The 23,487-nt window shown below is 46.9% G+C and overlaps 1 protein-coding gene across 1 annotated transcript in view; it reads left to right on the top strand.

Moving 5' to 3' along the window:
* CLEC16A (C-type lectin domain containing 16A) overlaps positions 1 to 23,487 on the top strand; it is a 196,166-nt gene that overhangs the window by 77,260 nt on the left and 95,419 nt on the right. Inside the window, exons 13-18 of the mRNA XM_016197595.2 lie at positions 603 to 725; positions 4,204 to 4,313; positions 5,018 to 5,062; positions 8,028 to 8,078; positions 9,992 to 10,120; positions 18,200 to 18,320. Of these exons, the coding sequence (XP_016053081.2) occupies positions 603 to 725; positions 4,204 to 4,313; positions 5,018 to 5,062; positions 8,028 to 8,078; positions 9,992 to 10,120; positions 18,200 to 18,320 (579 nt within the window). The remainder of the gene's footprint in view (positions 1 to 602; positions 726 to 4,203; positions 4,314 to 5,017; positions 5,063 to 8,027; positions 8,079 to 9,991; positions 10,121 to 18,199; positions 18,321 to 23,487) is intronic.

The following is a 23,487-nucleotide window of genomic DNA, read 5'->3' as shown; positions in this document are numbered from 1 at the left end:
TATGATTGTTGGGTATAACTGTCATTTCCTTTCTGTCTGGTCTCTGTTTCTCTAGGTCCATGTGTGCCTCCCACCCCCATTGTGACTTGTGTCTCCTAAGGTGTGGCACCCAGACCTGGCACGAACTGGCAATGAAACACACTGTGCGAAAGTTACTCCCTTTCCCATTCCATTTCCATTCCCTCTGATTTCGTCCAGGAGTGTGTCATTGGAGCTGGCATGTCTTCAACACCTTTTAAGTACCCGCCAAGCGCCCTGTTTAACACAGATGGAGTAGACCTCCGCAGTCTTTGGCTAAAATGTAAAAACTTTTTCATTTTCTTTTGTTACAGTTACTCTCAATACTGCAGCAGTACTGATTTCCTATCTACATATACTGATAGAAAATGTATATTTTAATATATTTACCTTAAGTTCCATTTACAGAAAACTCTAAGGTGAGTTCTAGTATAGACAGCACCCAATCATGGCAGAAATCACGAGAACCTACCTTGGTGGATGGCCAAGGTTGGGGAAGCCCTGCTCTAAGGGTCCTTTCAGGATACAGGGCTCTCGATAAAGTGGCTCCACTTACTTACAGCTTGTCCCTTTCTCCATTCCAGGCATGGATCCTGAAAAACTGGAGCGAATCCAGCTCCCAGGGCCCAATGCGACTGAGAAGACCATCTACAACCACCTCCTGGCCGAAAGACTCATCAGGATCATGAACAGCGCTGCCCAGCCAGGTACCTGGGGTGCCTTGGCTGTTCACAGGGGCAGTGGAGTTAGAAGGACCAGGTCCCCACACCTGGCCCTTCTGGTGATCTAGGCAAATCTCCCTCTGCCATGCACGCCCATACCCTGGGCCACCGATACCCTATCCTGCCATGTCTTCATACCTGGGTCACTGCTCTCTCTTTCCCACAATGGTGTTTGTCCCAGACCCTGTCTCCTCCTTTCATACCCAATCTTTCTTTTGCCAGTTTTACCAATGTCTGCAGCCCTCATCCTATGGTAGCCCAAGGTCACATTTGAACTTGAACTAGGCTGCGAGTGTGAGTGAGTGGGAATGAAGATTTGGGTTGCATGCTTTTGCTAATACAAGACGTGCCCAGTGTCTGGCCTTGTCAGCCTAGTTCTGGATTTTAGCCAACACTGATCTACTGACACAGCAAGGGCTAGGAATAGCAGGCAGAATGATCTAGCTCAGTGATTTTTAACTGGGACAACCTCGCCTCCCAAGGAACATTTGGCAATATTGGGAGACAGTTTTGGTTGTCACAACTTGGGAAAGTGGTGCAACTGGCATGTAGTAGGTAGAGGCCAGGGATGCTGCTAAACATTCCACAATGCACAGGACAGCCCCACAACAAAGGATTATCTGACCCAAGATGTCAACAGTGCCAAGGTTGGGAAACCCCGATTGCAAGGGAGAGAGGCTGACAGGTTGGAGTGCATGCACAAGAAGGGGCCTGACTGAGATGTGGCCCATCTGAGAGAACTGCTATGCTAAGCCATCAGGAGCAATCCAGGGAATGGGCCCAGGTCAGGCTCAGGAAAACAGCAGGGGCGGGGGTTGTGATCGCAGACAAGGACTTCAGAAATAAAGGGGAGTGGCTCCAAGTAGTGGCCAAAAGCACACTACTTGCCAGGGAGGGGAGTGAGCGTAGGGTCTTGGAGAGCCAAGTGTGTGGCCTCAAGGGTCTCAACAGGGGATCAGTAAACTCAGCAAGTGTTAATTGAGCTCTTCCTGCATGCCAGCCACTGTGTGTGAGTGATGGGGGCACTGGAAGTGCACAATAGACAGGGCTCCTGTCCTTTAGGAGCCACAGCTCGGGGTCTGTGAAGGCCTAGTAGTCTGGGACTCCATGTGGAGATGGAATCTGGACCTCGGGGGTGGGGGGGGGGCCAGAACTAACACTGTGTGGCTCATGGACATGTGCATGGTTTTTAGAGCCACAGGAGGGAAGAGAGGCCAGTGTACGACCGAGCTCTGGGCCACTACACATATCTGGAGGTGACATAGAGGGGGAGCAAGCACAGGAGTTTGAGCCAGGCCCCACACTGGAAGAAGAGTGGGAGGGGGGTGTCTTGGGTGGCAAAAAAGATGTGTATGGCTCAGGACCAAGGGGCACTTGGCAGGGTCAGTTCTGCTGAGAAGTTCAGTCACGAAGGCAGAGCATGTCCCTGAGGATGTTGGCCAAGAGGGTAGTTGGCAGGAGCTTTGTGAACAGACGTGGCTCTGTGGTGCAGGAAGGTGGACTGTGGCCTGGATGTTGGGAGAGGAACCTCCAGGGTGTGGAGAGACAGCAGGCCCCTTGAGGGCTGGTGTATAGAACAGCCCATATTTCTGAAGAGAAGAGGCTGGGCAGCTGAGAGGGACAGTCTGGAAGTTGCACTGATGACTAAGGAGCTCGCTGCTCCCTCTATTTCCCTCATAAGCCCAGTGGGAGGAAGTCGGCTCCTTAGCAGGAGCTTGCAAGGGGAGAAGGGTCTTGATGGAAAATCACATTCCATTTCCCTGGAGGCAGCAGAAGGGGTGTTCCTGACCTGGCCAGCAGTGTGGCTCAGTGAGGGGGCAGGCAGGAGTGAGGCTGGGCTCCAGAGAAACTGCTGAACTCAGAGGAGGGCAGGTGGTGGGGGCCCCTGGGGCAGGGCAGCAGCACCGAAGTGGGGTTAGTTCTGAGCCAGGTAGGGCCGTGGCAGGGATAATGACTGAGCCAAGACTAACCAGCTTTTTTTCACACGGCCCCTAGGCTTGTATCTTGCTTAGGAAGGCCTGTTTCTGCTTGCATGTAGACTGTTCATTTTTGAGCAGACAGTTCCCTCCTGACACATGAGGCATCAGAGGACAGGCAGGGATGTACGTGGTGGTGTATCTGCCTTGAGTTTTTCCTAGTGGCCCTTATGGTCCCTGCTGTTTCTAAGACCTCAGGTATGGGGCCTGGAAACTTTCCCTTCTCCTGGCCCTTCCACACTGAGACCTCTCCCCAGAAATGAGCTTAAAAACCCAGGGGGGAGTTTGCATAAGAGCAGGTTCCCCTTCAGTCAGATAGTCATAGATGCTTCTAAGAACATCACCAACTGTGGGTTTTGACATTCAGAGCACTTGGAGTCCACCACTGGCCAAGGTGAGACTTTGGACAAGTCACTCTTCTAAGCCTTAGTCCTTAGAGCACCCATTGCAGTGGGTTTTTATAGAGACCCCTTGAGGGAATGTTTGCAGAGTATCCAGCCTGCACCTTGCTCACAGTAGGAGATAGCAAGCCCTTTCACTCAGAACTTGGTGACAGTTGATAGAAACCCAGCTCAGACTGACTGAAACAATACAGACAAAAACAAACAAAACCGTTGGCTTGTATAACTTCAAGTGTGTTGGGCACTGACTTCAGGCACAGCTGGATCCAAGGGCTTAAACAATGTTTTCAAGACTGTCTTTGGATTGTGCTGCTTCTGTGTTGGTAAGATAACTGCCAGCAGCTTCAGCCATCTCTTTCTCTGTGGGGGCCTTAGATTTGCTGTAGGAGAGACACATTGGGTAATCTGGTGGGAAGAGAGGCTTGGGGCTCAATTTGCAGAACACTTTACAAAAGATTGAAAACACTGGCTGCTATTGTGGATTATAATGCTTATGCCACTCAGGGCCCATCACTGTTCCTGTCCTCTCCACAGCCCAGTGATTCCAGCAAGTTGTAGAATTGAGCCTTACTAGCTCTGACTGGCTCCCTTGCCCATCCCCTACATGATCACTATGACCAGGGGAATAGGGCACCCTGACCAGCCTGGGTGATGTGCCCACCCCTAGGATGGGGGTAGGAGGACCAGCTCCACCCAAATCACTTGTTCAATCGTGGGGCTGGTGGTTCTCCAAAGAAAAGTGGAGGTGCTCATTCCTGAAGAAGGGGAAGGAATGCTGGACAAGCAAAGCAAGCACAGACAGCCACTTTCTAGACCTTCAGTGATAATTAGGTGCCTTCTTTTTCCTGCATCCCCTCTCCTGATGAAGAGACTAAAGGAGTAATTAGTTCTAGGCAGTTTTACTGGGAACATTTAATTTTAATTGCTTGGGAAAAGGGTCGGCAAGGGTCATCCCCACTGGATGTCAGAGGCCTTGAGCAGTCAGCTGAGCAGCTGACCTGTTAACCTCAAAGCTGGAAGGCAAGAAGCTGTGATTAAGGGCATGTAGCCCTGGGTGTGCAAGGCTGACCCTGGTGTGCTCTGTAGATGGGAAGATCCGGTTGACGACCCTGGAGCTGAGCTGCCTGCTCCTAAAGCAGCAAGTCATGACCAGCACGGGCTGCATCATAAAGGATGTGCACCTGGCCTGTCTGGAGGTAAGGTCCACTCCCAGTACCTGCGAGCCACTGCCACCTGGGAGAGGCAAAGGGAGCCTTGGTTCATGGTGTCCACAGCACCAGCAAGAAGAAGCGGGCCCAGTAACCCTGATGCCCCCCTGCAACCTGCTTGTTCCCAAAGAACTCCCTTTCCTCTGAGATTGGCTTGATGTGAATTGTAGTTTCTGTTATGATTATTTGGCTCCAGGATTTAGAAATCCTTCTTTTTGTATTACAAAAGTTTCATACATCTACAAACATGCACACACATTTATTTATTTATAGTTTATTGTGCTAATATCTACATTTATTGTTTTAAGTAGCTTATGTTTCCCCCTTATTTTCCATGTTTATTTTAGAAAATTTAGGAAGTATAGTTGTCAGAAGTAACAACTATAATTGATACTTTGGTGTGTCCTTCTAGGTACACACATACATTCACACTGATTTTTAAAAATAAAAACATAGTCGTCATGACCATATTTTATAACCCATTTTCCCCACTTAACTGTATATGAACAGCTTTCTGTGTCATAGCGAATCACCTACCCTCTGCTCATTTCTTATTTTGAGTTCTCTCCTCCTTCTCCTTTCCCTTGTAGGTTAAGGGATATTAGCCCAGCATCTGTCTTACATTCAGATTTTAGATTCAGTAATTTACCCAATTCACCTGCCTTCCTCACATCTTCCCTCTCTTTTAACAGGGTGCAAGAGAAGAAAGCGTCCATCTTCTACGGCACTTTTATAAGGTAACTGGCAGAGCATGGGGGAGGGCAATGTGGCATGTGGTGTATAAACAGGAGTGTAAAGTCTGCCCTGTACACGCAAAGGTTATGTGTCTTCAGCTATTTCTCTACCTGTGGTTCCTGAGTAAAAATGCTCAATTTCATAATCTCCAGAGCGGTGGTCTCTCAACTTTTCTGCTCATGCTCTCTTATCAGTACAACTTTTGAAGACTCACCCCTAGTATGTGACAATTTGTTTATCAATTCGATATGAATTTGTTTATGGATGGATTTGTATGTCAGTTATGAATTATACATACACATGACTAAATTATACATATGAACTTGTATGTTCATGAATTATGTATGCTTATACATATAAAATTACTTTTGAATTGCATATGAACTTACAAATTATATACACGTATATTACTTACATACATATGTGCTAAGAAACCTCATACAGGCTTCCAAACATTTGTCATTAAGTTTAGTGAGATTTTGTTAAGGACTACCATGACTTTTCAGTATCTGGAAAATTTGTAGATTTGTCTTTAGGTTCAAGATGATTAGTTTCAAAATATCTCATTGTGATGGTTTTGAATGAATCCTTATCTTAAGGCATAGCATATTTTTTGGCAAAGCGTGTCAGTTGTCAGCAAAAGTGGATTAATCCATATGCCAGACTGCCTAGTAGATTTCTGATTTTTTGGCCTCTACTTCAGATCTTTCCAGATCTAATTAGTGATGGTTTCCCCAGTAATTTAACTGATGAGGAGATTCTCTTAGGAGGCAGTGTCAGGACTGCTATTTTCGTGTTCCCCTGCACTTCATTTTTCGTATTCTCTCTCAACTTCTGTGAATTATGTACATATATACAAGGAGTCTTTTTCTTTGTAGGACACTCTTTAAGCCACTGTCCGTTATTGTTAGTGTTCGCTGAGATAAAACCAGGTCATGTGACCTGGAAATCCACCTCGCCAGGGTCATAGGACCCCATGCAGCTGCAATAGAGCAGACATGCCCAGACGAGGGTGGCTCCACTGTGGGCCCCTTGCACTGGGGAGGAAATCCCAGTCTCCCCTTAGATCATCCCAAACCACACATGGCCTCTGAATGAGGATATGTGTCCTCTAGCAAAGCCCTGAAGAAGGCAAAGACCTCACGGTTGCATCAGTCATCCTTGAATCTTCACTGTAACTGTGCTCAGTGTATTTCCCCTCAGAAAGCTGTTGGATTGCAAAAGCAGAAAGACATGTTAGTAGGCATTTCCCCAAAAGGTTTTTCTTTATCGTTAACAAAAGGAGAGCAGGTCCTCAACGTGTTGTTCGATGTCACTTTGTTATAATGTTGAGAGGGAAAAATCAATTCCCATCCAGGGCCACCTGTGGAGTTTGCATGTTCTCCCCATGTCTGTGTAGCTGTTTTCTGGGGACTCCAGTTTCTCCCACATCCCAAAAATATGCACCTGAGGTGAACTGGCATGTCTGCATTGTCCCCGTCTGAGTGAGTGAGTGTGAGTGGGTGTGAGTGGCCCTGCGATGGAAGGGCATTCTGTCCAGGGTAGATCCCACTTTGCACCCTGAGCTGCCAGGACAGGCTCCAGTCAACTGTGACCCTGAACTAGAATAAGCGGGTTAGAAAAGAATGATCTGACTGGTTTTTATTAATGTTTCTTACATGTTTAATATTAGAAGTGTTTGGGGTCTTTATTTAGAAGTTTGGTGATGTTTCTGTGACCAGAAATATGCTCTAAGAACTTACTTCTTGTTTATATCAATTGGCCTATAGTAAAATTGATTTCATTTTATGTGATCTCACTGAAAGTCAGTTTCCTAGAACCTATCTACAGCGTTAAGTGAGGACTTGCTGTGTTTGAATTGTAGCTTCCTTCTCCCAACCCAGTTTTCTCTTTCTTTTATACCTATCAGGTTCATACCTAAGTGTAATATCTCAGAAGCTTTTGGGTTTTCAGGGGCTGTTATTTCTGTGGTTATTGCCTGGTACTTACCCCACACAAGAATATTCAAATTTATCTGTAGATCTGATAACTGGAAAAATATACAAAGGACGTATTGCTTTTCCCACCCTGACTATGCGTGTGAGAGAGACAGAGACAGAGAGAGAGAGAAAGAGATTCAGGACTTATGAGAAACAGGGCAGTTCTAATAGTCCCTATGCATTCAGCTGAATCTCTCCTCCCCTCCCCAGCTATGGTCCTATCCAGTAATGATCATAATGACCATGAGCGCTAACACCAGTGCTGACCTAGTAGCAGGCTCTGTGCTTAGCATTTTATGTGTGTGAACTCATTTCATCTTCACAAAGACCCACACAGACATGGGCTGTCATTCCAGCCTTGCAGCGAAACAAAGGGAGTCTCCATGAAGTAAGGCTGGGATTCTGCCCCTGGTTTAGGAATCTTGGAGCCAAGTTCATACCCACCACCCTGTTCTGAGAGGGACCTCCTAGATAGTCCTCAGGGCTGCAGGAACTGCAAAACCTCAAAGGCACGGCTCAAAAACAAACAAGCCTGTAATTTTAGTGTTAAGCATATTTAATCATACTCTTCCTTTCAGAGGTGTGGAGCCTCATAGTTTTAACATGGCAAGTTAGCCAGGATTCCCCATTCCTCAGCCATTCTTGACAAATAAAGGATGTTAAACACTTGAAATGTTAGCTATTTTAATATTTTAATTATCTATGGTGTTCTTCCTGGTCTGTGTTTTTTAACTGCCTTGACAGAATAACTCTAACTACATATGCTTAGACAAGGGAGAAAACAGTTGAGAGGTGCAATTTGATATCTGCACTTTAGTTGGAGCGTGTGTTCGTGTTCACGTGTGTATTTTACTTCCTGGTGATTTACGAGAATTCTCTAATGAGAAACAGATGGCCCCAGAAGCCGTGAACTGGAGTTCTTAATACTTTGTTGTTTATGGAGGAAAATATGCATAATCTCCTTTTCCCTCCCTTCCTTTCCTTTTAGGGAGAAGAAATTTTTCTGGACATGTTTGAAGATGAATACAGGAGCATGACAGTAAGTGAGGGGCCAGAAGGCACCTGTGTGCCTACAAAGCTTGCCCTGATCAACCGAGAAAGAAAGAGAAAGATAGAGAGCGATCATGCAAAGAGACTGATAGGGAGATAAACTGGAAAAGGTGATCCTCACCACTGTGGAAAGTTCAGATGACATTCATTCCCCTTGAGTTGTGCTGTCACATAAGACAGGTCAGAAAGATTCACTTTGATGTGAATAGTATTTGATTGAGGACATTTCCATGTCAGGTGTGAAAAGCCTGTTATACATGTTAAATCTCTAATCCCCATGTCAGCCCAGTGGAGTAGCTACTATCGTTTGCCTTCTTTTACTAATAAGGAAATGAGAGTCAGGCTGAGTGAGTTGCCCACATGTGCCCGGCCAGTGAGGGGCAGAGCAGCTCGCCTCCCAATCCCTTGCCCTTCTTTGTATATTATGCCACCTTGTTCTTTGCCATTTTTCCAGAATGTTCTGGAATCTTCCCTGAATCTGCAGTGCTATCCCAAAGCCTTCCGTTTCTCCATCCAGCAGACAGCATTGTGGGGAAAGATAGGCTCAGAAGATTGCAGCTTTCTCTATGCTGTTTCTTTGTCTCCGCACCTGCCCCTTAGTTGGCACTTACTAAGTAGATGATAAATGATCTTCTTCATGGACATTACTCACCAAAGAGTGAAGTGATTCAGGAAGTTTATAATAAGCCTAAGTGTTTAAAGTGTCCAAAAGAAAAAGGCAGGCAGAATACACTAAATGGCTTCTTGGCTCCCTGGCCCATTCACTAGGTTTCTGCACAGCTTTTCCCTGTTTAGTTAGTTTTATATTATAGAAGGGACAAAACGTGTGATATGATTGAAGCCCACATTCTAAAAAAAAGATAAAAAAATAAGCTTGTGATGCTTTAAGGAGTAAAATGAATTCTATAGAAAGTTTACCTCTGTGAAATGTCATTCCTTTCTGATGCTAGATATAAATGAAGTGTCAGTGTCCAGCATGTGTACATTGAATGGTCAGTAGTGATGCAGCAGAGTTCTAGGAGGAGGTGTGATGCTACAGGGATCTTAGTAATCAGAGAAGGCCTATAGAGGTGGTGTGGAAGGAGGAGATAGCTCTGGCCCTGCCTGGCCCAGCGGCTATGGACACCTGCCCTTCCTCTGAGCTCAGTATTCCCCTCTATGATATGGGACAGCACCAGCATCTAGCATCCAGTAGGAGGCGAGCCCTGTGGTTCCTGGCACTTAGTAGATGCTCAGTAAGTGGCTTTGTTATATTATCCCAGCTAAGAGCTAAAGGGGCAAGGAAGGAAAGGGGAATGTTGGTTGTGTGATGGAAATCATAGGAGGTCTAGAGCCAGGTAAGCCTGGGTCTATGTATTGTTTCTCCCACCAGCCAGCTGAATGGGCCCACATCCATTCCTCGGCTTCTCTGAATCTTTTTTCTCATTAGCAGATTGGGAAGCATTCCCTCTGCACTTGTTGGGAGTATTAAACAGGATCATACGTGCAACGCCTTTAGCTCACCACCTGCCCCATAGTCAGCCCTCCTTAAATGGAAGCTGCCATCACTAGGACTGTCTCTTCATAACTGGAAGTACAAAGAGAAGAGACAGGCAGCAGTCACGCACATGCACCTGAAGGGAGCACTGTAAGGGCACCAGCCTCCTTCCTAAGGACCCTTCTCCCTGCTGGGCGGAGGGGAAGGAGCATGAGAAAGCAAAGCTTCTCAAGAATGTCTGAGCTGTCACTTGAAATGAAGGAAAAATCTGCACCTTAGAAAACAAAACAGGCACATCTCTCACACGTCTGGCTGCCTCGAGGCTTCCCTTCAGTCTTAGTCCAGGGTTCATGTGTTTATTTACCTGTGTGACCTGCCCTGTCCCCTTCTCCCTTCAGTGAGATCTCCTGTGATGTGTCTTCCAGATGAAGCCCATGAACGTGGAATATCTCATGATGGACGTCTCCATCCTGCTGCCCCCCACGGGCACGCCACTGACGGGCATTGACTTTGTGAAGCGGCTTCCGTGTGGTGACGTGGAGAGGACCCGGCGGGTGAGTGGGCGCTGGACCTGGCCTCTCCTGGGCAGTTGTCTGCCAGGACCACTCACAGAGCAGGGAAGAAAGGGTCTCTGATCAGGTCAAGAGTCCACCTTCCTGCACAAGTGCAGGTAGTAGGGAGACAGACAATACCTCCCACACCCTGCCAAGAGGAGTAACCTCCCAAAGCATGCTGCCCTCTGCTAAAGCAGGGATTGAAATCTCATCGCGTCTGGCACCGGATGTGGGTTGCAGGCAGGCTGCCTTCGCTGGTACAGGGCCCCCCTGAGCTTTGGGAGAGGAAGCCGGGGGGCGGGGTCTGCGAAGGACGTGGGGGAGTGAGCAGAATAACACAGTGCAGGTGAGGCTGGCGTGGAATCAGCCCAGATAGACAGGACCCCCAGAGATGGTGTGATGTTAAGGTATCTGAGCGATCTTGGGGTGAGGCACACGCAAATGAAATGGGGTTTCTTGCCAGCCTGTGGGAGAGACCTGTGTGAAGGGCAGATTAGTTCTCAGAACCCAGCTGGAGTGTGTGCTTCCGTTATCAGCGTTTTTTCCTGAAGCAATCTCGCAGGGCTGTTCATGGTATTTTATCTCCCTCGTAAGATTACACTTTCTTTCTTAGAAAGCACCATAACCTTTTCCTAGAAAATCATTCCCTTGAGATGTGAAGGGTAGTGGATAAATTAGTGGAATTAATTACACTCAGCTCTCTTATCAGCCTACATCTTCCTCTCAGTTAATCCGCGTGTAACCAGAGCGGCTGAGATGTTTAACTTTGGATTATGAGAAGCAGGAGGGACCTGCTGGATCTGCCTCAGACCAGAGAGTTCTGTGGCCTTCCTCCACCCAGCTGGCAATTTTGCCACAGAGACCTGGGGGACGGGGGCAGAGGAAGTGGGGCCCATAAGTCAATCCACGTTCTTTGCTATCTGACCAAACCCACAGGCCTCACCACAGGACACGCCCTGTCCAAGCCAGTGAAGCCTTCCTTCCTTGTGCTCCCAGCCAGTGATGCAGGCCCTGTGGCAGGCACACAGTTGTGTTTGTGGGTGGCAGTGTTTGCACTGGGCATTCTTAGCATCAGCTTTTATAAGAGTACTGGTTCTGACAAGTATGAGTCGTGTCAGCAACTCCTTCATGATGCAGGCACACTCACCCTTATAGCTTTGGGTTGGTCTAAGAGGTGCTCCCCAGCAAGCTTACAGTGAAGCTGCCCACCTGAATGGGCTGTGTGTCCCCAGGCCAGAGAGGACTCTTTCCCCGAGGTCCTCTTGTCCCTTGAGCCAGAAGGTCCAGAAGGCTGTGGATGCTGAGAGCTGCTGCTGTGGGTTGCATCCTGCCTCCTTTCTGGGTCATGGTCTGTCAGGCTTTGTTAACAGTTCTTTATATGAATTTACTCACATAATTCTACAACTGTCCTAGGAGGCTGTCATTATTATTCTTCCCATCTTACAGAGGAAGAAACTGAGGCAAAAAGAGGTCAAGTGATTTGCTTAAGGTCACCCAGTTATTAAGTAGCAGAGCCAAGATTCAGTTCAGTTGGGGTGGCCTCCAGAGCCACTCTGACCCACTGTTCCCCACTGCTACCTTCATTGTATTTATTAGCACTACTCAGCACTGGACACCAGTGCTTTAAGGAATCAGAGTATAGAGGGTGAGGTGGGAAGAGGCAATATCAATCCTTGTGGCTGGGGCCATTAGGAAAGGAACATGGAATCAGGTCCCTAATCCTATCTGGGGAGGGGCGGGGAGCAGGCACCAGAGGGATGTGGCACATTCCAGCACTTCCAAGGAGGGGACTGTGGCTAGAGCCAGAGTGAGGGAGGCTACATGGGGAGTGATAAGCCTGAAGGGGCTGGAGGAACCAGAGCTTGGGGGCCTTGGAGCCCAGCGAGGTTCTTGGCCCTATTAGCAGATTTCTGACATCATGCCCTGCTGGCTTAGGGCAGATAGTCCTGATCCACAGGAGAGAATAGGAGAAATTCAGGGGTAAGTCATATGGCAGAGGAAGAGTTGCTTGGGCTTTGGGGTTTCTGCTCCCTTCTAAGCCCCTCTCTTTTCATCTAGAAAGCAACATGTGCCCACCTTGTCAGAGTTGTTATGAGGACTCAGTGAGAGGCAGAAACACTGAAGGCCACTGGCAGTTCCTGATGGCAGGGGTTTGCTTCTTGCTCCTTCACGTCTAACTTAGCTGCAAGTTCCCAGGGCTGTGCTGCCCACCACCCTTGCCCCAGATAGGTTGCACAGTCCAAACTGCTAACTGAAGCAGACAGAGCCCCTGGGAACATCTTGGCTTCCCTGGGGTCTCTTGGTCAGCCTTTGTCTATATGACAAGTTTATAAAAGCTACTTTTCCGTCCCAGGTTCCGTGGGTTTAGAGCCAGGGAGAAGGTTGATATTAAAATAGGGCTGGCCACCTTCAAGCAAAGCCGTCCACCCAAGAGAAGCTTCCCTTGGTGACTTCAAGAATCAATTTCTTCCTTTTTTTAGTCTAAGTATAGTTGGCATGCAGTATTATATTAGTTTCAGGTGTACAATGCAGTGAAGAATCAGTTTCTGAAGGGGGATTTCCATCACTCACCTTAGTCCAGTTCCTCTTGCAAGGTAGCTATTTGGAATCCTCCAGAAGCTTAGCTCCTCAGCCCATTTCAGACATCATAACACAGCGGTGTGTTTTGAATTTGAGCTTAAGGAAGTGTATGGTTTAGCAAGCAATTGAGGGCTTATGTGGTTTGTTTCAAGTTCTTTGCTTGTATCCAAAGAACATTCCATTTCATCCCTTTGGATTCAAAGGCCTTTTTTTTCTTCCTCCACCAACTAGACTTTTCTAACTCTAGGAGACTTGAGCTTTCAGAAATCCCACTCTTTATTTTCCTTAGGGACTTGTCAGAGAAGTTCAAACAACCTGACTAGTAAATCATTGCTAACTTGTAAAATATTCCCTCATACATTCATCAAAGAACTACTGGATTCATATGCCAAATGCTGTGACTGGGGGTGCACAAGTGACCAGGGAAAATGTCCCTCCCTTGTGGACCTCACGTGAAATCGAGAGAGGTAGTTTATTTACAAGTAAGCAGATGTCAAGCTTGTTATCACACTGCAGTAAAGGCTTTGAAGAAAGTGGGCTAGCACTACTTTAGACACAGAGCACTACTACCAACGAGAGGCCTGAACTGAAACTGAATGGTGGGAAGGAGCCAGCCATGTAAAGACTAAAGGAGGCACTTTCCAGTCAAAGGGATCAGTGAGTGCAAAGTTCCTGATGGGACAGGGTACAGCGTGTTCAAGGAGCAGGATCACTGTAGCAGAGTGAGTGAAGGGGCAGGGAGGAGGAGAGGGGACAGGAAAGGAGGGTGGCAGGGCCTTGCAAGCCATGAGGAGGCATCTGCCAATAAAGTCATGTTTTCCCACATGCATTTTACACATTTCACTATTTATTCTTTCATTTGACATTTTTGTTGAGCATTTTGTAGGTGCCAGGCACTGCAAGATATAAGGATAGACAATGAACAAATAATATACAAAAGACCAAAATAGCAAGAGTGCCACTGACTCTGAGAAGGGAAATTCATGTTGAAATGAGGGTCACTGGACATACTGGAATCTGATGAGAGCATGCAAGCAGAACCTCTGACTTGGGCTGGACCTACCCCTGTGTGGGGGCATTTGAGAGAAGCAGTTAAGAAAGAACACAGACTTGTCAGTCAGACCTCCTGAGGCTCAATCCCAGCTCTAGCTATGTGACCTCAAGCAAGTTTCTTAACCTCCCTGAGCCTCAACTTCCTTGTGTGTCCTGCCTGTCAGCTCTTACCCAAAGTAGAAGAGAAAGTGACTGTGAGGTGATGAGCCCAGTGCCTAGCAGGTAGTAAGCGCTCAGGAAATGTTGGCTAAAACAGTGGGGGAGCATTCTAGCATCTTAGGTGGAAAAGAAATAGAGTCTTTGATGATCTAAATCTATTGAAGTTCAATGCTAGGGAAAAGAGCTCAGGAGAAGATTTTTTGGTGAATATCAAAATCCGAATGTAAGCCACTAGCCTTCTTTATGTAGTAATCTTGGAAACCATTATGAAATAAATTGTTTCCACAAAGTTTTTTTGTCCCTGCATTCTGTTCCCCTGTTCTCTTGTAAAACCACAAACAATTTTTGTTTATCGCTAATGACCTTGAGGAAATAGGATATTTTGCTTTACTCTTTGGATGTGTATTGCGCATTAAAGAAAATACAATAGCATCTCATAAAGTTTTAAAAGTAGAGTGAAAGAATTTCCCATGATTTCATCACCCTAAACAATCAACACTTAGACATTTTTGTGTGTCTTCTCTCTGTCTTTGCAAACACATCTTTTCATGGTTTCAGGGAGAGTATACCATGACCTCGCTTTTATCCTCACACCCTTTTTTCTTTTCGCTGTAGAGCAAGAGGTTTGTCATGTGGTAATACAGTTTTAATAAGTCTGATTTCTTACTGGTGCATAAAAGTGTATCTGGTGACTTCTGCCATAATTTACTTAGGCCTTTTCCTGCTGGTGGACATTTTGGTTGCTTGCAGTATTACATTATTTTCAACTAAACTGTAATGAGCAGCTTCACAGTGTTTTCTTTCTTTTGGCTTATTTCTTTAGGATAAGTTCCCAGAAGTGGAATTTCTGGTTCAAACGGTATGAACATTTTTGTGTGTGTGACTCTACATATTGCCAGATTGCTTTCCCAATGGGCTGTGCCCACTTTAAACTGCTTCAGCACTCTTAAGAATGACTGACTTTCACAGCCACGTCCACAGTCTTGGTGGGCTGCTAACCTGAGTAACTGTTGCCTAAACTCAGCAGCTTGCAAATGCAGCAAGGAAAGCAGGGGCAAGGGCTCGAATGGAGCATTTTCCAGGGCCAGGCCCAGGGCGTAGTGTGTCACTATGTTGTTGCATGTTCATAGTGGCCCCGTGATCTTGGGTGGTGGGTCCTCATTTCCAGAGCTTGAGCCTGGCCTCAAGGAATTCATGTGACTCACCTGACCCCATGTTGAGTCAAGGTTTGTCTGACTCTGAATCCATCCTTTTGCCCTGCTCATCGGACTCATCCCCCAGGACTCTCCTTGCCAGAGTTTGCTCCCCCATGAATTGAAGCAAACTGGAGGTGTCTTTATATTTGAGCTTAGTCAGCTGTCACCCCTTTCCAAACCTAATCTGTTCTTCCATAGTCACTCTTCCTGGCATTCTGTGGAAGCACCTGAAAGAATAATAATTCCTTTTTAGTAATGCTTTTTAATGTGCATGTTTATTTAGCAAAGTAAAGAAAATCACTCAGTAGAAGCCTGGGTCCCAAGCCTTAAATCTGTTAAAGGCAAAGGCATGTGTTTGGAAGAACATATACTTTGGGAGTCTGATTATTAATTGAGTCACCTTGGGCAGGCTGCCTGACATCTCTGGGCTTTAGTTTCCTGTCTGTAAAATGAGAACCAAGCAGGTCCTTAAAAGGCTAGAATGAGATGACACAGTATAGCACCCACCCGTACATACCTGGCAGGCTGTGGGGAGCAGAGAGCATGGTTATTGTCTTAGGGGGTGGTGGGATGAATTTGATGACCCTTATCCTGGTGTCTTTCTTTTGTGAATTCTCAGAGTTGTGTTGCTGGTCAAAGTGCCTGCCAGACCCTATAAGGCCCCAATGGGAGCCTAGCTTTTGCCCAAGAGGAGCATCCAGCCCTGTGGGAATCTGCCCTCCTCACGTTCCTGGGCATGGGCTCAGGCACTCTTCCTTTTCTCAGGAGTTGGGGAAGGGACCAGGAAAAGTATTATTGGAGGTTCTATTTTATGTTTTGTATTCTGCTTTATATTTTTTATTATTTTTTATTTTTTTAATTTTGGAAATATCTTTCATTTGTTGCTTGAAGAGCAAAAGCAGATATTTTACCAACAAGGTCTACATTAGGAGCCAAACTTCAAACTCCCTTTATATTGGAAGGTTTTGGTTTTCAGGGTGATGAGCTGTAAGCTGCACACATTGGTCTTTCCTCATTTCCCATCTAGGGTCCTGCTTGATTTCTCTGCCTTCGGGACCCCGAGAGGAATGGGTTTCTGACAGTGAAATGAAGCATCCACTCAACTCAGACCTCACTATTATGGGCCTTTTTCCTTTTTCCTTCATCTCCAAGGCCATGATTCCCTATTTTCTCAAACTGCCACATAGTTCAGGTGCCCACCCACATTTTGGGCTTTCTGCACTCACTCGGGCTGGCTCGGGCATTGGAATTTCCTCGTGTGCTTGGTTAAGTGACACAACTGTCAGACATTCCTGGGTTCCAACCCCCACTCAGGCACTCAGCAGCTGTGTGGACTTAGATTTCTCTGCCTCTCCACTCCATTTCTTCCTGCATGAAATCTTTACATTGCGATAAAGTGCCCACATTGCCTGGCACACAGTAGAAGCTTAATGAATAAAGGCTGTTTTGATTTTTTTAAATGAAAGTATACCTTTTTTTCTGATTGTTGCAGATGTCTTTATGAGATTGTACTTTAAAAAACTAAGATCAGATCAGTACTAATGCCACCATCACTGCCACCACCATCATCAATATAAAATAAAAGCTTATCTTTCTCTAGGGCTCATGGTTGACTGAGGGGGATCATGACGTCAGAGTAGGTCCAGGAAGTAGACTTGTTCTTCTAGTTTTCTACATTAGATTAACTGATTGGCCCACGGTCTCCTGCTCGTTCTGGGCCAAAGCAGGATTAAGGTTAGGCCTGCTGATGGGCATCTTTGCTGCCTGGGTTATCAGGAGCCCTTGTTTTGGGAGGCATCTTGTCATATAAAGGGCAGTTGTCCTGGCCTGTAGCCCTCAGAACTGTAAACAAGAAGACCCAAAAGTGGGCTGGAATTCATCTTTGTGTGGCTTGCCAGTGGCGACAGTGGTTTGTCACCATGCCTGCCCCCGTGCCCAGCTGGGGAGTGACTGGAGTAAAGGATAGCCGCCCCTTTACAGAACACATGCTGGCTGCCTCCCCTTCCCACCCCCCAGCTTTGTCTCAGAACCTCCTAGCAGCTGGGTGAGGTGGGGACTACCCTCCCTACTTCACAGATGAGAACACTGAAGCTCACAGAGGCCAGAGGCCTTGCCCAGCGTGGTGGACCTTGGAGTCCAATGCAGAGCTCATATGTCTGACTCCAGAGCTGTTGCCCTGTGGCCATCAGCTAAAGTCAGGGACAGTGGTCTGGAGGAGGCCTCTCCTGTGGGCCGCCCCTCTACTTCCTGGTCTCTGGTTGGTGGGCAAGTGGGGAGGGTGCCACCCGGGCAGGCTGGCCCAGCGTTAAGGCTGCTTTCTGCACAAACTTCTCTGGCTTCCCGGGTGTGGGACTCTGCTTTTTTCCTGCTCTCTAGAAACACCTAATGGCCACACTGATTCCGTCAGACCTCCTCTTCCATGGGTCAGGAATCCCAGTACTGATGGAACCACCTCTGCTCCCAAAGAGCTGGCTGGGGAGGCTTGAGGGGCACTCAGGGCACTAACATCGCTGTACACCTGCCATATGCCAGGTTTGCTGCCCCGTCAGTGACACACCCCGGGTAGAAGGCCAAGGGACCGAGACTTTGAGGTGAAGGGGCTCATCCAGGGAGGGCCAGGGTTTTAATTGGGCCTGGCCTGCTCTGAGCTCCACATCCCCTCTCTTCTGCCGCCCCTGCCCCTACATTCAGTAGGTGGGACCTTGAAACACTTTCACTCGTGATTTGGATTTCCAAATTTCATTGTAAGAGGCCTAGTTCTAGCTCTCCCTAGATGTGTGCCTGGGGCAGGTCTTGTCACATGACACTAGGGAAATGTCCTGGCAAATGACAGGTGCTCAGTTGAGGTAATGTGGCCCAAGCCTGTCACTGTGGATAACTGAAAAGAGGCTGTGCCCTTGGGGTTTTTGTTGTTGTTTTAGTTTTGTTTTTGTCTTGCTCTGAAAGCACCAGAGCCATGATTCTGGGAGAGGGAGAGAGGTGGGCTTTGTTTGTTTTTAATCAAGCGTTACAGTGTGATTTCTCCATGTGGAGCATCTCACCAAAATGACTGCAGTCTCACCCTTCTCTGCTCTCTGTGCTGTTCCTTCAGGCCATCCGGGTGTTCTTTATGCTCCGTTCCCTATCCCTGCAACTACGAGGGGAGCCAGAGACCCAGTTGCCACTGACGCGGGAGGAAGATCTGATAAAAACCGATGATGTCCTAGATCTCAGTGAGTTGGCCCTCTGAGTCACAGCACGGGGGACAGTGGTGCTGACTCACATGTCATTGGGAGGGTTGGTGTGTGACCTGCATTTTGTACTGGGGTTGATCTGTGACCTTAAGCAAACAGACTGTGCATGTCCCATAAAACTTTCAAAGAAAGGGACCCAGATTCTTGGCACCTTGATTCTGGGCCTTCGGCTTTTGCTCTCTGGAGACCAGGGGAAGCTCTGCGGGTGGTTTGCTAAAAGATCTGTGCAGGGGCTTTAGGGATCCTCAAGCTCTAGGATCCTCGTCCTCCATACAGTCATAGCAGCATCAGTTTGATTGGTTTTGTCTATTAAGGGCTTTCTGTGATTCCAATGATTAAATGGTTCTGCTGCAAAAAGAAAGAAAGAAAGCTTTTACAAATGCAGGTTATGCCCTGGCCAGGTGGCTCAGTTGATTGGAGCATTATCCCGTACACCAAAAGGTTGTGGGTTCGTTTCCCAGTCAAGGCACATACCTATGTTGCTGGTTCGATCCCCATTCGGGGTGCGTACAGGAGGCAACCGATCGGTGTTTCTCTCACATCAATGTTCCTTACATCAGTGGACCACTGAGGGTTGACTTTTGGGCTAGAAACCCCTGCCCTGCTCTGTATTCCCTTGAGCAAATGACTAAAACCCTCACAGTGTCTATTTTCTTGCCTAGAAAATGGGGATGAACTTCCGTATATTCGGGGTTATTTTTACACTTGAGTGAAATGTGATATGAAATGTAACTTGACCAAGCATAGTGCCTAGCATGTAACTATTCTCAGGAAGTTGTAGTCAGTATCACCCATGAATTAAATGAGGTGAAGCATATAAAGAGCAGAGTAAATGCTTATTAAGAGTTTACCTGGGTGTCTAGCTCCTTTTTCTGCCTTTTTCTTGTTTATATTCTTTTTTTCCTTCTTTTTCTTGGAAGAACAAAGAAGCTATGTCCCCTCTGTGCCCTATGCCCATCTCCTTTGGTCCTTTCACTCTTGAGAAATGGCCACGGCAGGTTCTGTAAGGGTTTAAATTGATCGAATTTTCTAGAGAGAACTACAAACCAGTCTCTGATTTGATTCAAGGAAAGAGAGGGAAACAGCTTGCTTTAAAGAGGTCTACTGTATTATATTTGAAAATGGAATTAAATTTTATGCTGGGAACTCACATTTTCTCCCTCTCCCACCAAGAGTGGTCTGCTGAAATAAAGGTTAAAAGTATTTCACTTATCAATTTTAATTGATTAGATTGCTAGTTGAGATCACTTAACTGAGCATTTTTGGGTAGTTGGCCATTAAGAAAGTAATGGCTGTCTGTCTTTATCCAGCCTGATTGCAAATTATGTCTTTGCTAAAGAGGATGCCATCCAGAAAATATTAGGAATTATGGATTCTACAAGTACTAGAATAAGATTTGCATGTGTTGTTCACCTTTTGTGTGTGTGTGTGTGATTAGAAGGAGCTTCTCACCTTCCACTGGGGAAATACTAACATGCTTTGCATTTCACATAATGTCCTCTGTGTATACAAAATAAAGGAAACATTGGAATGTAGGTGAAGGCATTTTTATTTGCTGAACGATTGGAAGCTGGGCATACTTCTTATGAACTCAGCGTTTTGTCTTCCTAACAAAAGAAAAGGAAGCTGACTCGGAGAAATGTTTGAGGTTGGTCAACTTTTATCTAAGGTGATATGGTCTGACACCTTAAAGGAATGCTAGCTCTGCACAGCAGGAAGAGGTGTATGTACCAAACTTGTCAAACTTTAATGAGAAACCACAGCATAAAAGTACTCAGAAGCCATCTCACGGGTCTGCTGACCAGCAGCAGCAGGCCCCTAGGCCACGTGTGGCAGGTGAGCTCTGGTGGGGTGACTTCTGACAAGGAGCATCAAAAATCCCATCAACCTGTCGTCATTCCTCCAGAGGGAAGCAAACTGCTTAAAGCCTTTTTGTTTTCACTGAAGAGGAGAGTGGTGGGAACAGAGGTGGCAAACGCAGCTGGGAAGGAAGGAAGGAAAAGGAAGGGGAGGGGACAGGACGGGAGGGGAGGGGAGGAAAAGAGGGAAGGAGAAAAGAAGAAAGAAAGGGAGGGGAGGGGAGGGGAAGAGAAGACAGACTAGACTAATTAAGGTTGTGAAATTTCTTCAGAGAGAACTGTATGAATCTCCATATACCCAGTCTTCAGCTTCAACAGTTATTACCCTTTTGCTAAGTCTCATTGTATCTGCCCCACCATTTCTCTTTTTAAAACATGCCCCCCACCCCCACCCCCACCCCACGCGAGCAGTGTGTTAAAGCGAATGGAAGACATCATTATTGCATTGATAATACTTCTAACAGATAGGGACTTTGGTTAATCTTCTTAATTGAATTGGTTGCCACCATTGCAAATCATGAGCTTCTCTAGCCCCTCTGCTATTCTGGATGGACTCGGGGGGGCGGGGGGGCAGCCCCCAGACGTGGGGCCTATGCTCTCCTTTGTTCTGCCGCCCTGGCCCCATTGACATGATTTTGCGGTCTCTGGTATAGTTGGAAGTAATCAGCTTTGTGACCTTGCTCGGGGTCTTAATGCTTGTGAGGCCCAGTGGCCTTGCCTTTAAAATGGTTCTAAAAGGCTTTGCAAGGACTGTTGAAGATCAGATGAGAAAACGCATGTAAAGGACACAGCACTGTGCTAGGCGCATAGGAGGTGCTCAGTGAATAAGAGCTGGGTGTCATCCCTGTTGTATCTGCTGATTAACAAGATACAACTCATACTGTGGAGCACCAAGGGGTGGGGCTTTTCTGCTTTAACAACATTTTGAGGAACATATCCTGAAATATTCAAACCAGTGTATCACTTGTATGATGGCACTGTTTTGGTGGGTGAGAAAGGCAGTTGAGGCTGCTTGGGCTGAAATGAAGGGAGCTGGACCTTCTGTCCAGGCAGGGCACACCTGTACATTCACCAACAGGCCTACTGACCGACAATCCCTGTCAAGGACAAGCAGGCTTCAGTGAGAATCCAGGTTCTCTGCCTGGATTGGCATTGGAGCCTTTTGAAAGGAGTCTTTCCTGTTTCCAGATAACATGGGCAGTCACAGGAGGGGGAACTTCCCTCATTATCCGAACACCCTCAGGAGATACCAGGCATCCTCAGGAAACTTCTGGTTTCCTTTTCAGCCTTATCCACTTGGGCACTTGACCTTTACGTAGTTGTAGCCATGCCATGTGCTGCATATATCTGATCTTGTATTCTGATTTTTAAAATCCATTTATGAAATCCATTCAGTGAAATCCATTCATTCATTCAATTACTTATTGAGTACCTGCTGTATTCCAGGCACAGTGCTGGGAGCTGGGATGTGATAGTGAGCTAAAGCCAGACTTGGTCTCTGCCCTTATGATGCTTCTAGTTGATGGGGGGGGGGGGGGGGTAGAGGAGGTAAGGATGTAAGTTAACAGTCATTGACGTAGTCTGTGGAGGTAATGAACAGGGTCTTGTGCTAGTGAATAGCCAGGAGAAAAGACCTGGTAGGCTGATTAGGGAGGGCCTCTTCAGAGAGGTGCTATGCAAGGAGGGACCAGAAGATTCTATGAGAAAATGTAGAAACGAGGCCTACCAGTTAGAGGGGATGACAGAGGTGGGGCTGGAGGATGAGAGAGAGCTTGGTGTGTCCCAGGATCTTAAAGGATGCTGGTATGGCTGGCAGTCAAGAAGCAGTGGGGAGAGGGCCAGAGATGAACCAGATCTCAATTCCAGCGTAGTGGGAGGCCATCAGAAGGTTCCTGCAGGGACATCTGTCCTGAAAGTGTACTTCTAGAACTGTAACTACCAGGTCAGGCGGTCCCAGCAGGGACCTTTGAGCCATGCTGAGGGACTACAGAGGCCACAGAGCATAGTGGTTGTAAGCGTGGGCTTGGGAACCAGACTGTGTCCCAGCTTTGCCCCTTGCCACTTGCCAGTGTGTTACCTTCGACCAGTAACTTAATCTCTTGATGCTTCAGTTTCCTACTCTGTAAAATGTGAGTTGGGAGGAGTAAATGAGTTATTATTTGTAAAATGCCTAGATCAGTGCCTGGCACAATTGAAGGGAGATCATTTAGGCAATTGTGGCAACTTCCCATGGGCTGATAACAGTGGGAAAAGGGGAATGGGGACACAGTCTGGGGGCAGCATTTTGTGACTAATCCACCATGGGAGATTTCACTTGACTCTGGGCTCTGATCTTGGAACCAATCCAGGCAGCAAGGGCTGGGGGCCTGTGATTCTCTGATCCAAGGGCCAGCCTTGGGGAGGGAGATGTATCCAAATGGAAGATGGTGAGGTTAGTTGGTGGCCAGGTGCTGGATGTCCAGGGAGTGGGTAGAAAACCTCTTCTTGTTCCCCTCAGAAGCTGTTTTCCATGTTATCTCATAGATTTCAGAATTACTGTGTTTAATAACTTACGTAATATTCCACTCATGTAATCCTGTGAAATGGCCTCATGTAACCATTCTACAGTTGTTGGCACTTCCATTTCTGCTCTGCTGTAACCAAGATGACTGCTCTTCAGACGCTTTGCAGCAGCTTTTAGGATCCTAGGTCCAGCGGTCTGTGAGAAAGCCCAGCCCTCCAGACAGATGTGCACAGATACGCAGGTCTCTGTGCTCTGGATCTGACTCCTCACAGGCTGAACACATTTGCCAGGGCCTGGGGGCCTAGAGGATATCTGTCATAGTGTAGAACAGTGGTTCCCAGACCTTGGGACTTCATGGCCCAGTGAAATGGCCAAACAAAAATAAAACTCAACAGAGCCTCTGGGATTACCAATTTTTTATTTCACCAAGTAGTCATATTTAGAAAAAAGTGTTTATGAACTATCATTTCATAAAAGAAAGGACCCTGTTAATACCAGATAAATAGGAAGGACATCATTTCAGAACGAGGGACAGTCCAAGAAACAGTAGTGGAACTGTTGTCTCATACTGTGCTTCAATGGGTGTCTTTAAAAAAAATCTCACGTGTAGACCAATGACAAGAGTGAAAGCCAGTGTCTGTCTTTTCTAGTTCTGTTTCTTCTGGGGGAGGCGAGCACTGATCACAGCATCAGGCCGAGCAAAGTCAGATGCCACTGTGCTAAGTTCTGTGGGAGCAGGGAATGGGGTTTGACCTGCCCAGAGGTCAGAGAACTTCTGAGGAAG

This window comes from Miniopterus natalensis, chromosome 3 (genome assembly GCF_054644295.1).
Source record: "Miniopterus natalensis isolate mMinNat1 chromosome 3, mMinNat1.hap1, whole genome shotgun sequence".
Classification (NCBI taxonomy): Eukaryota; Metazoa; Chordata; class Mammalia; order Chiroptera; family Miniopteridae; genus Miniopterus; species Miniopterus natalensis.
Note: the sequence above shows the minus strand (reverse complement) of the source record. Positions and strands in the feature narration are given on the sequence as shown.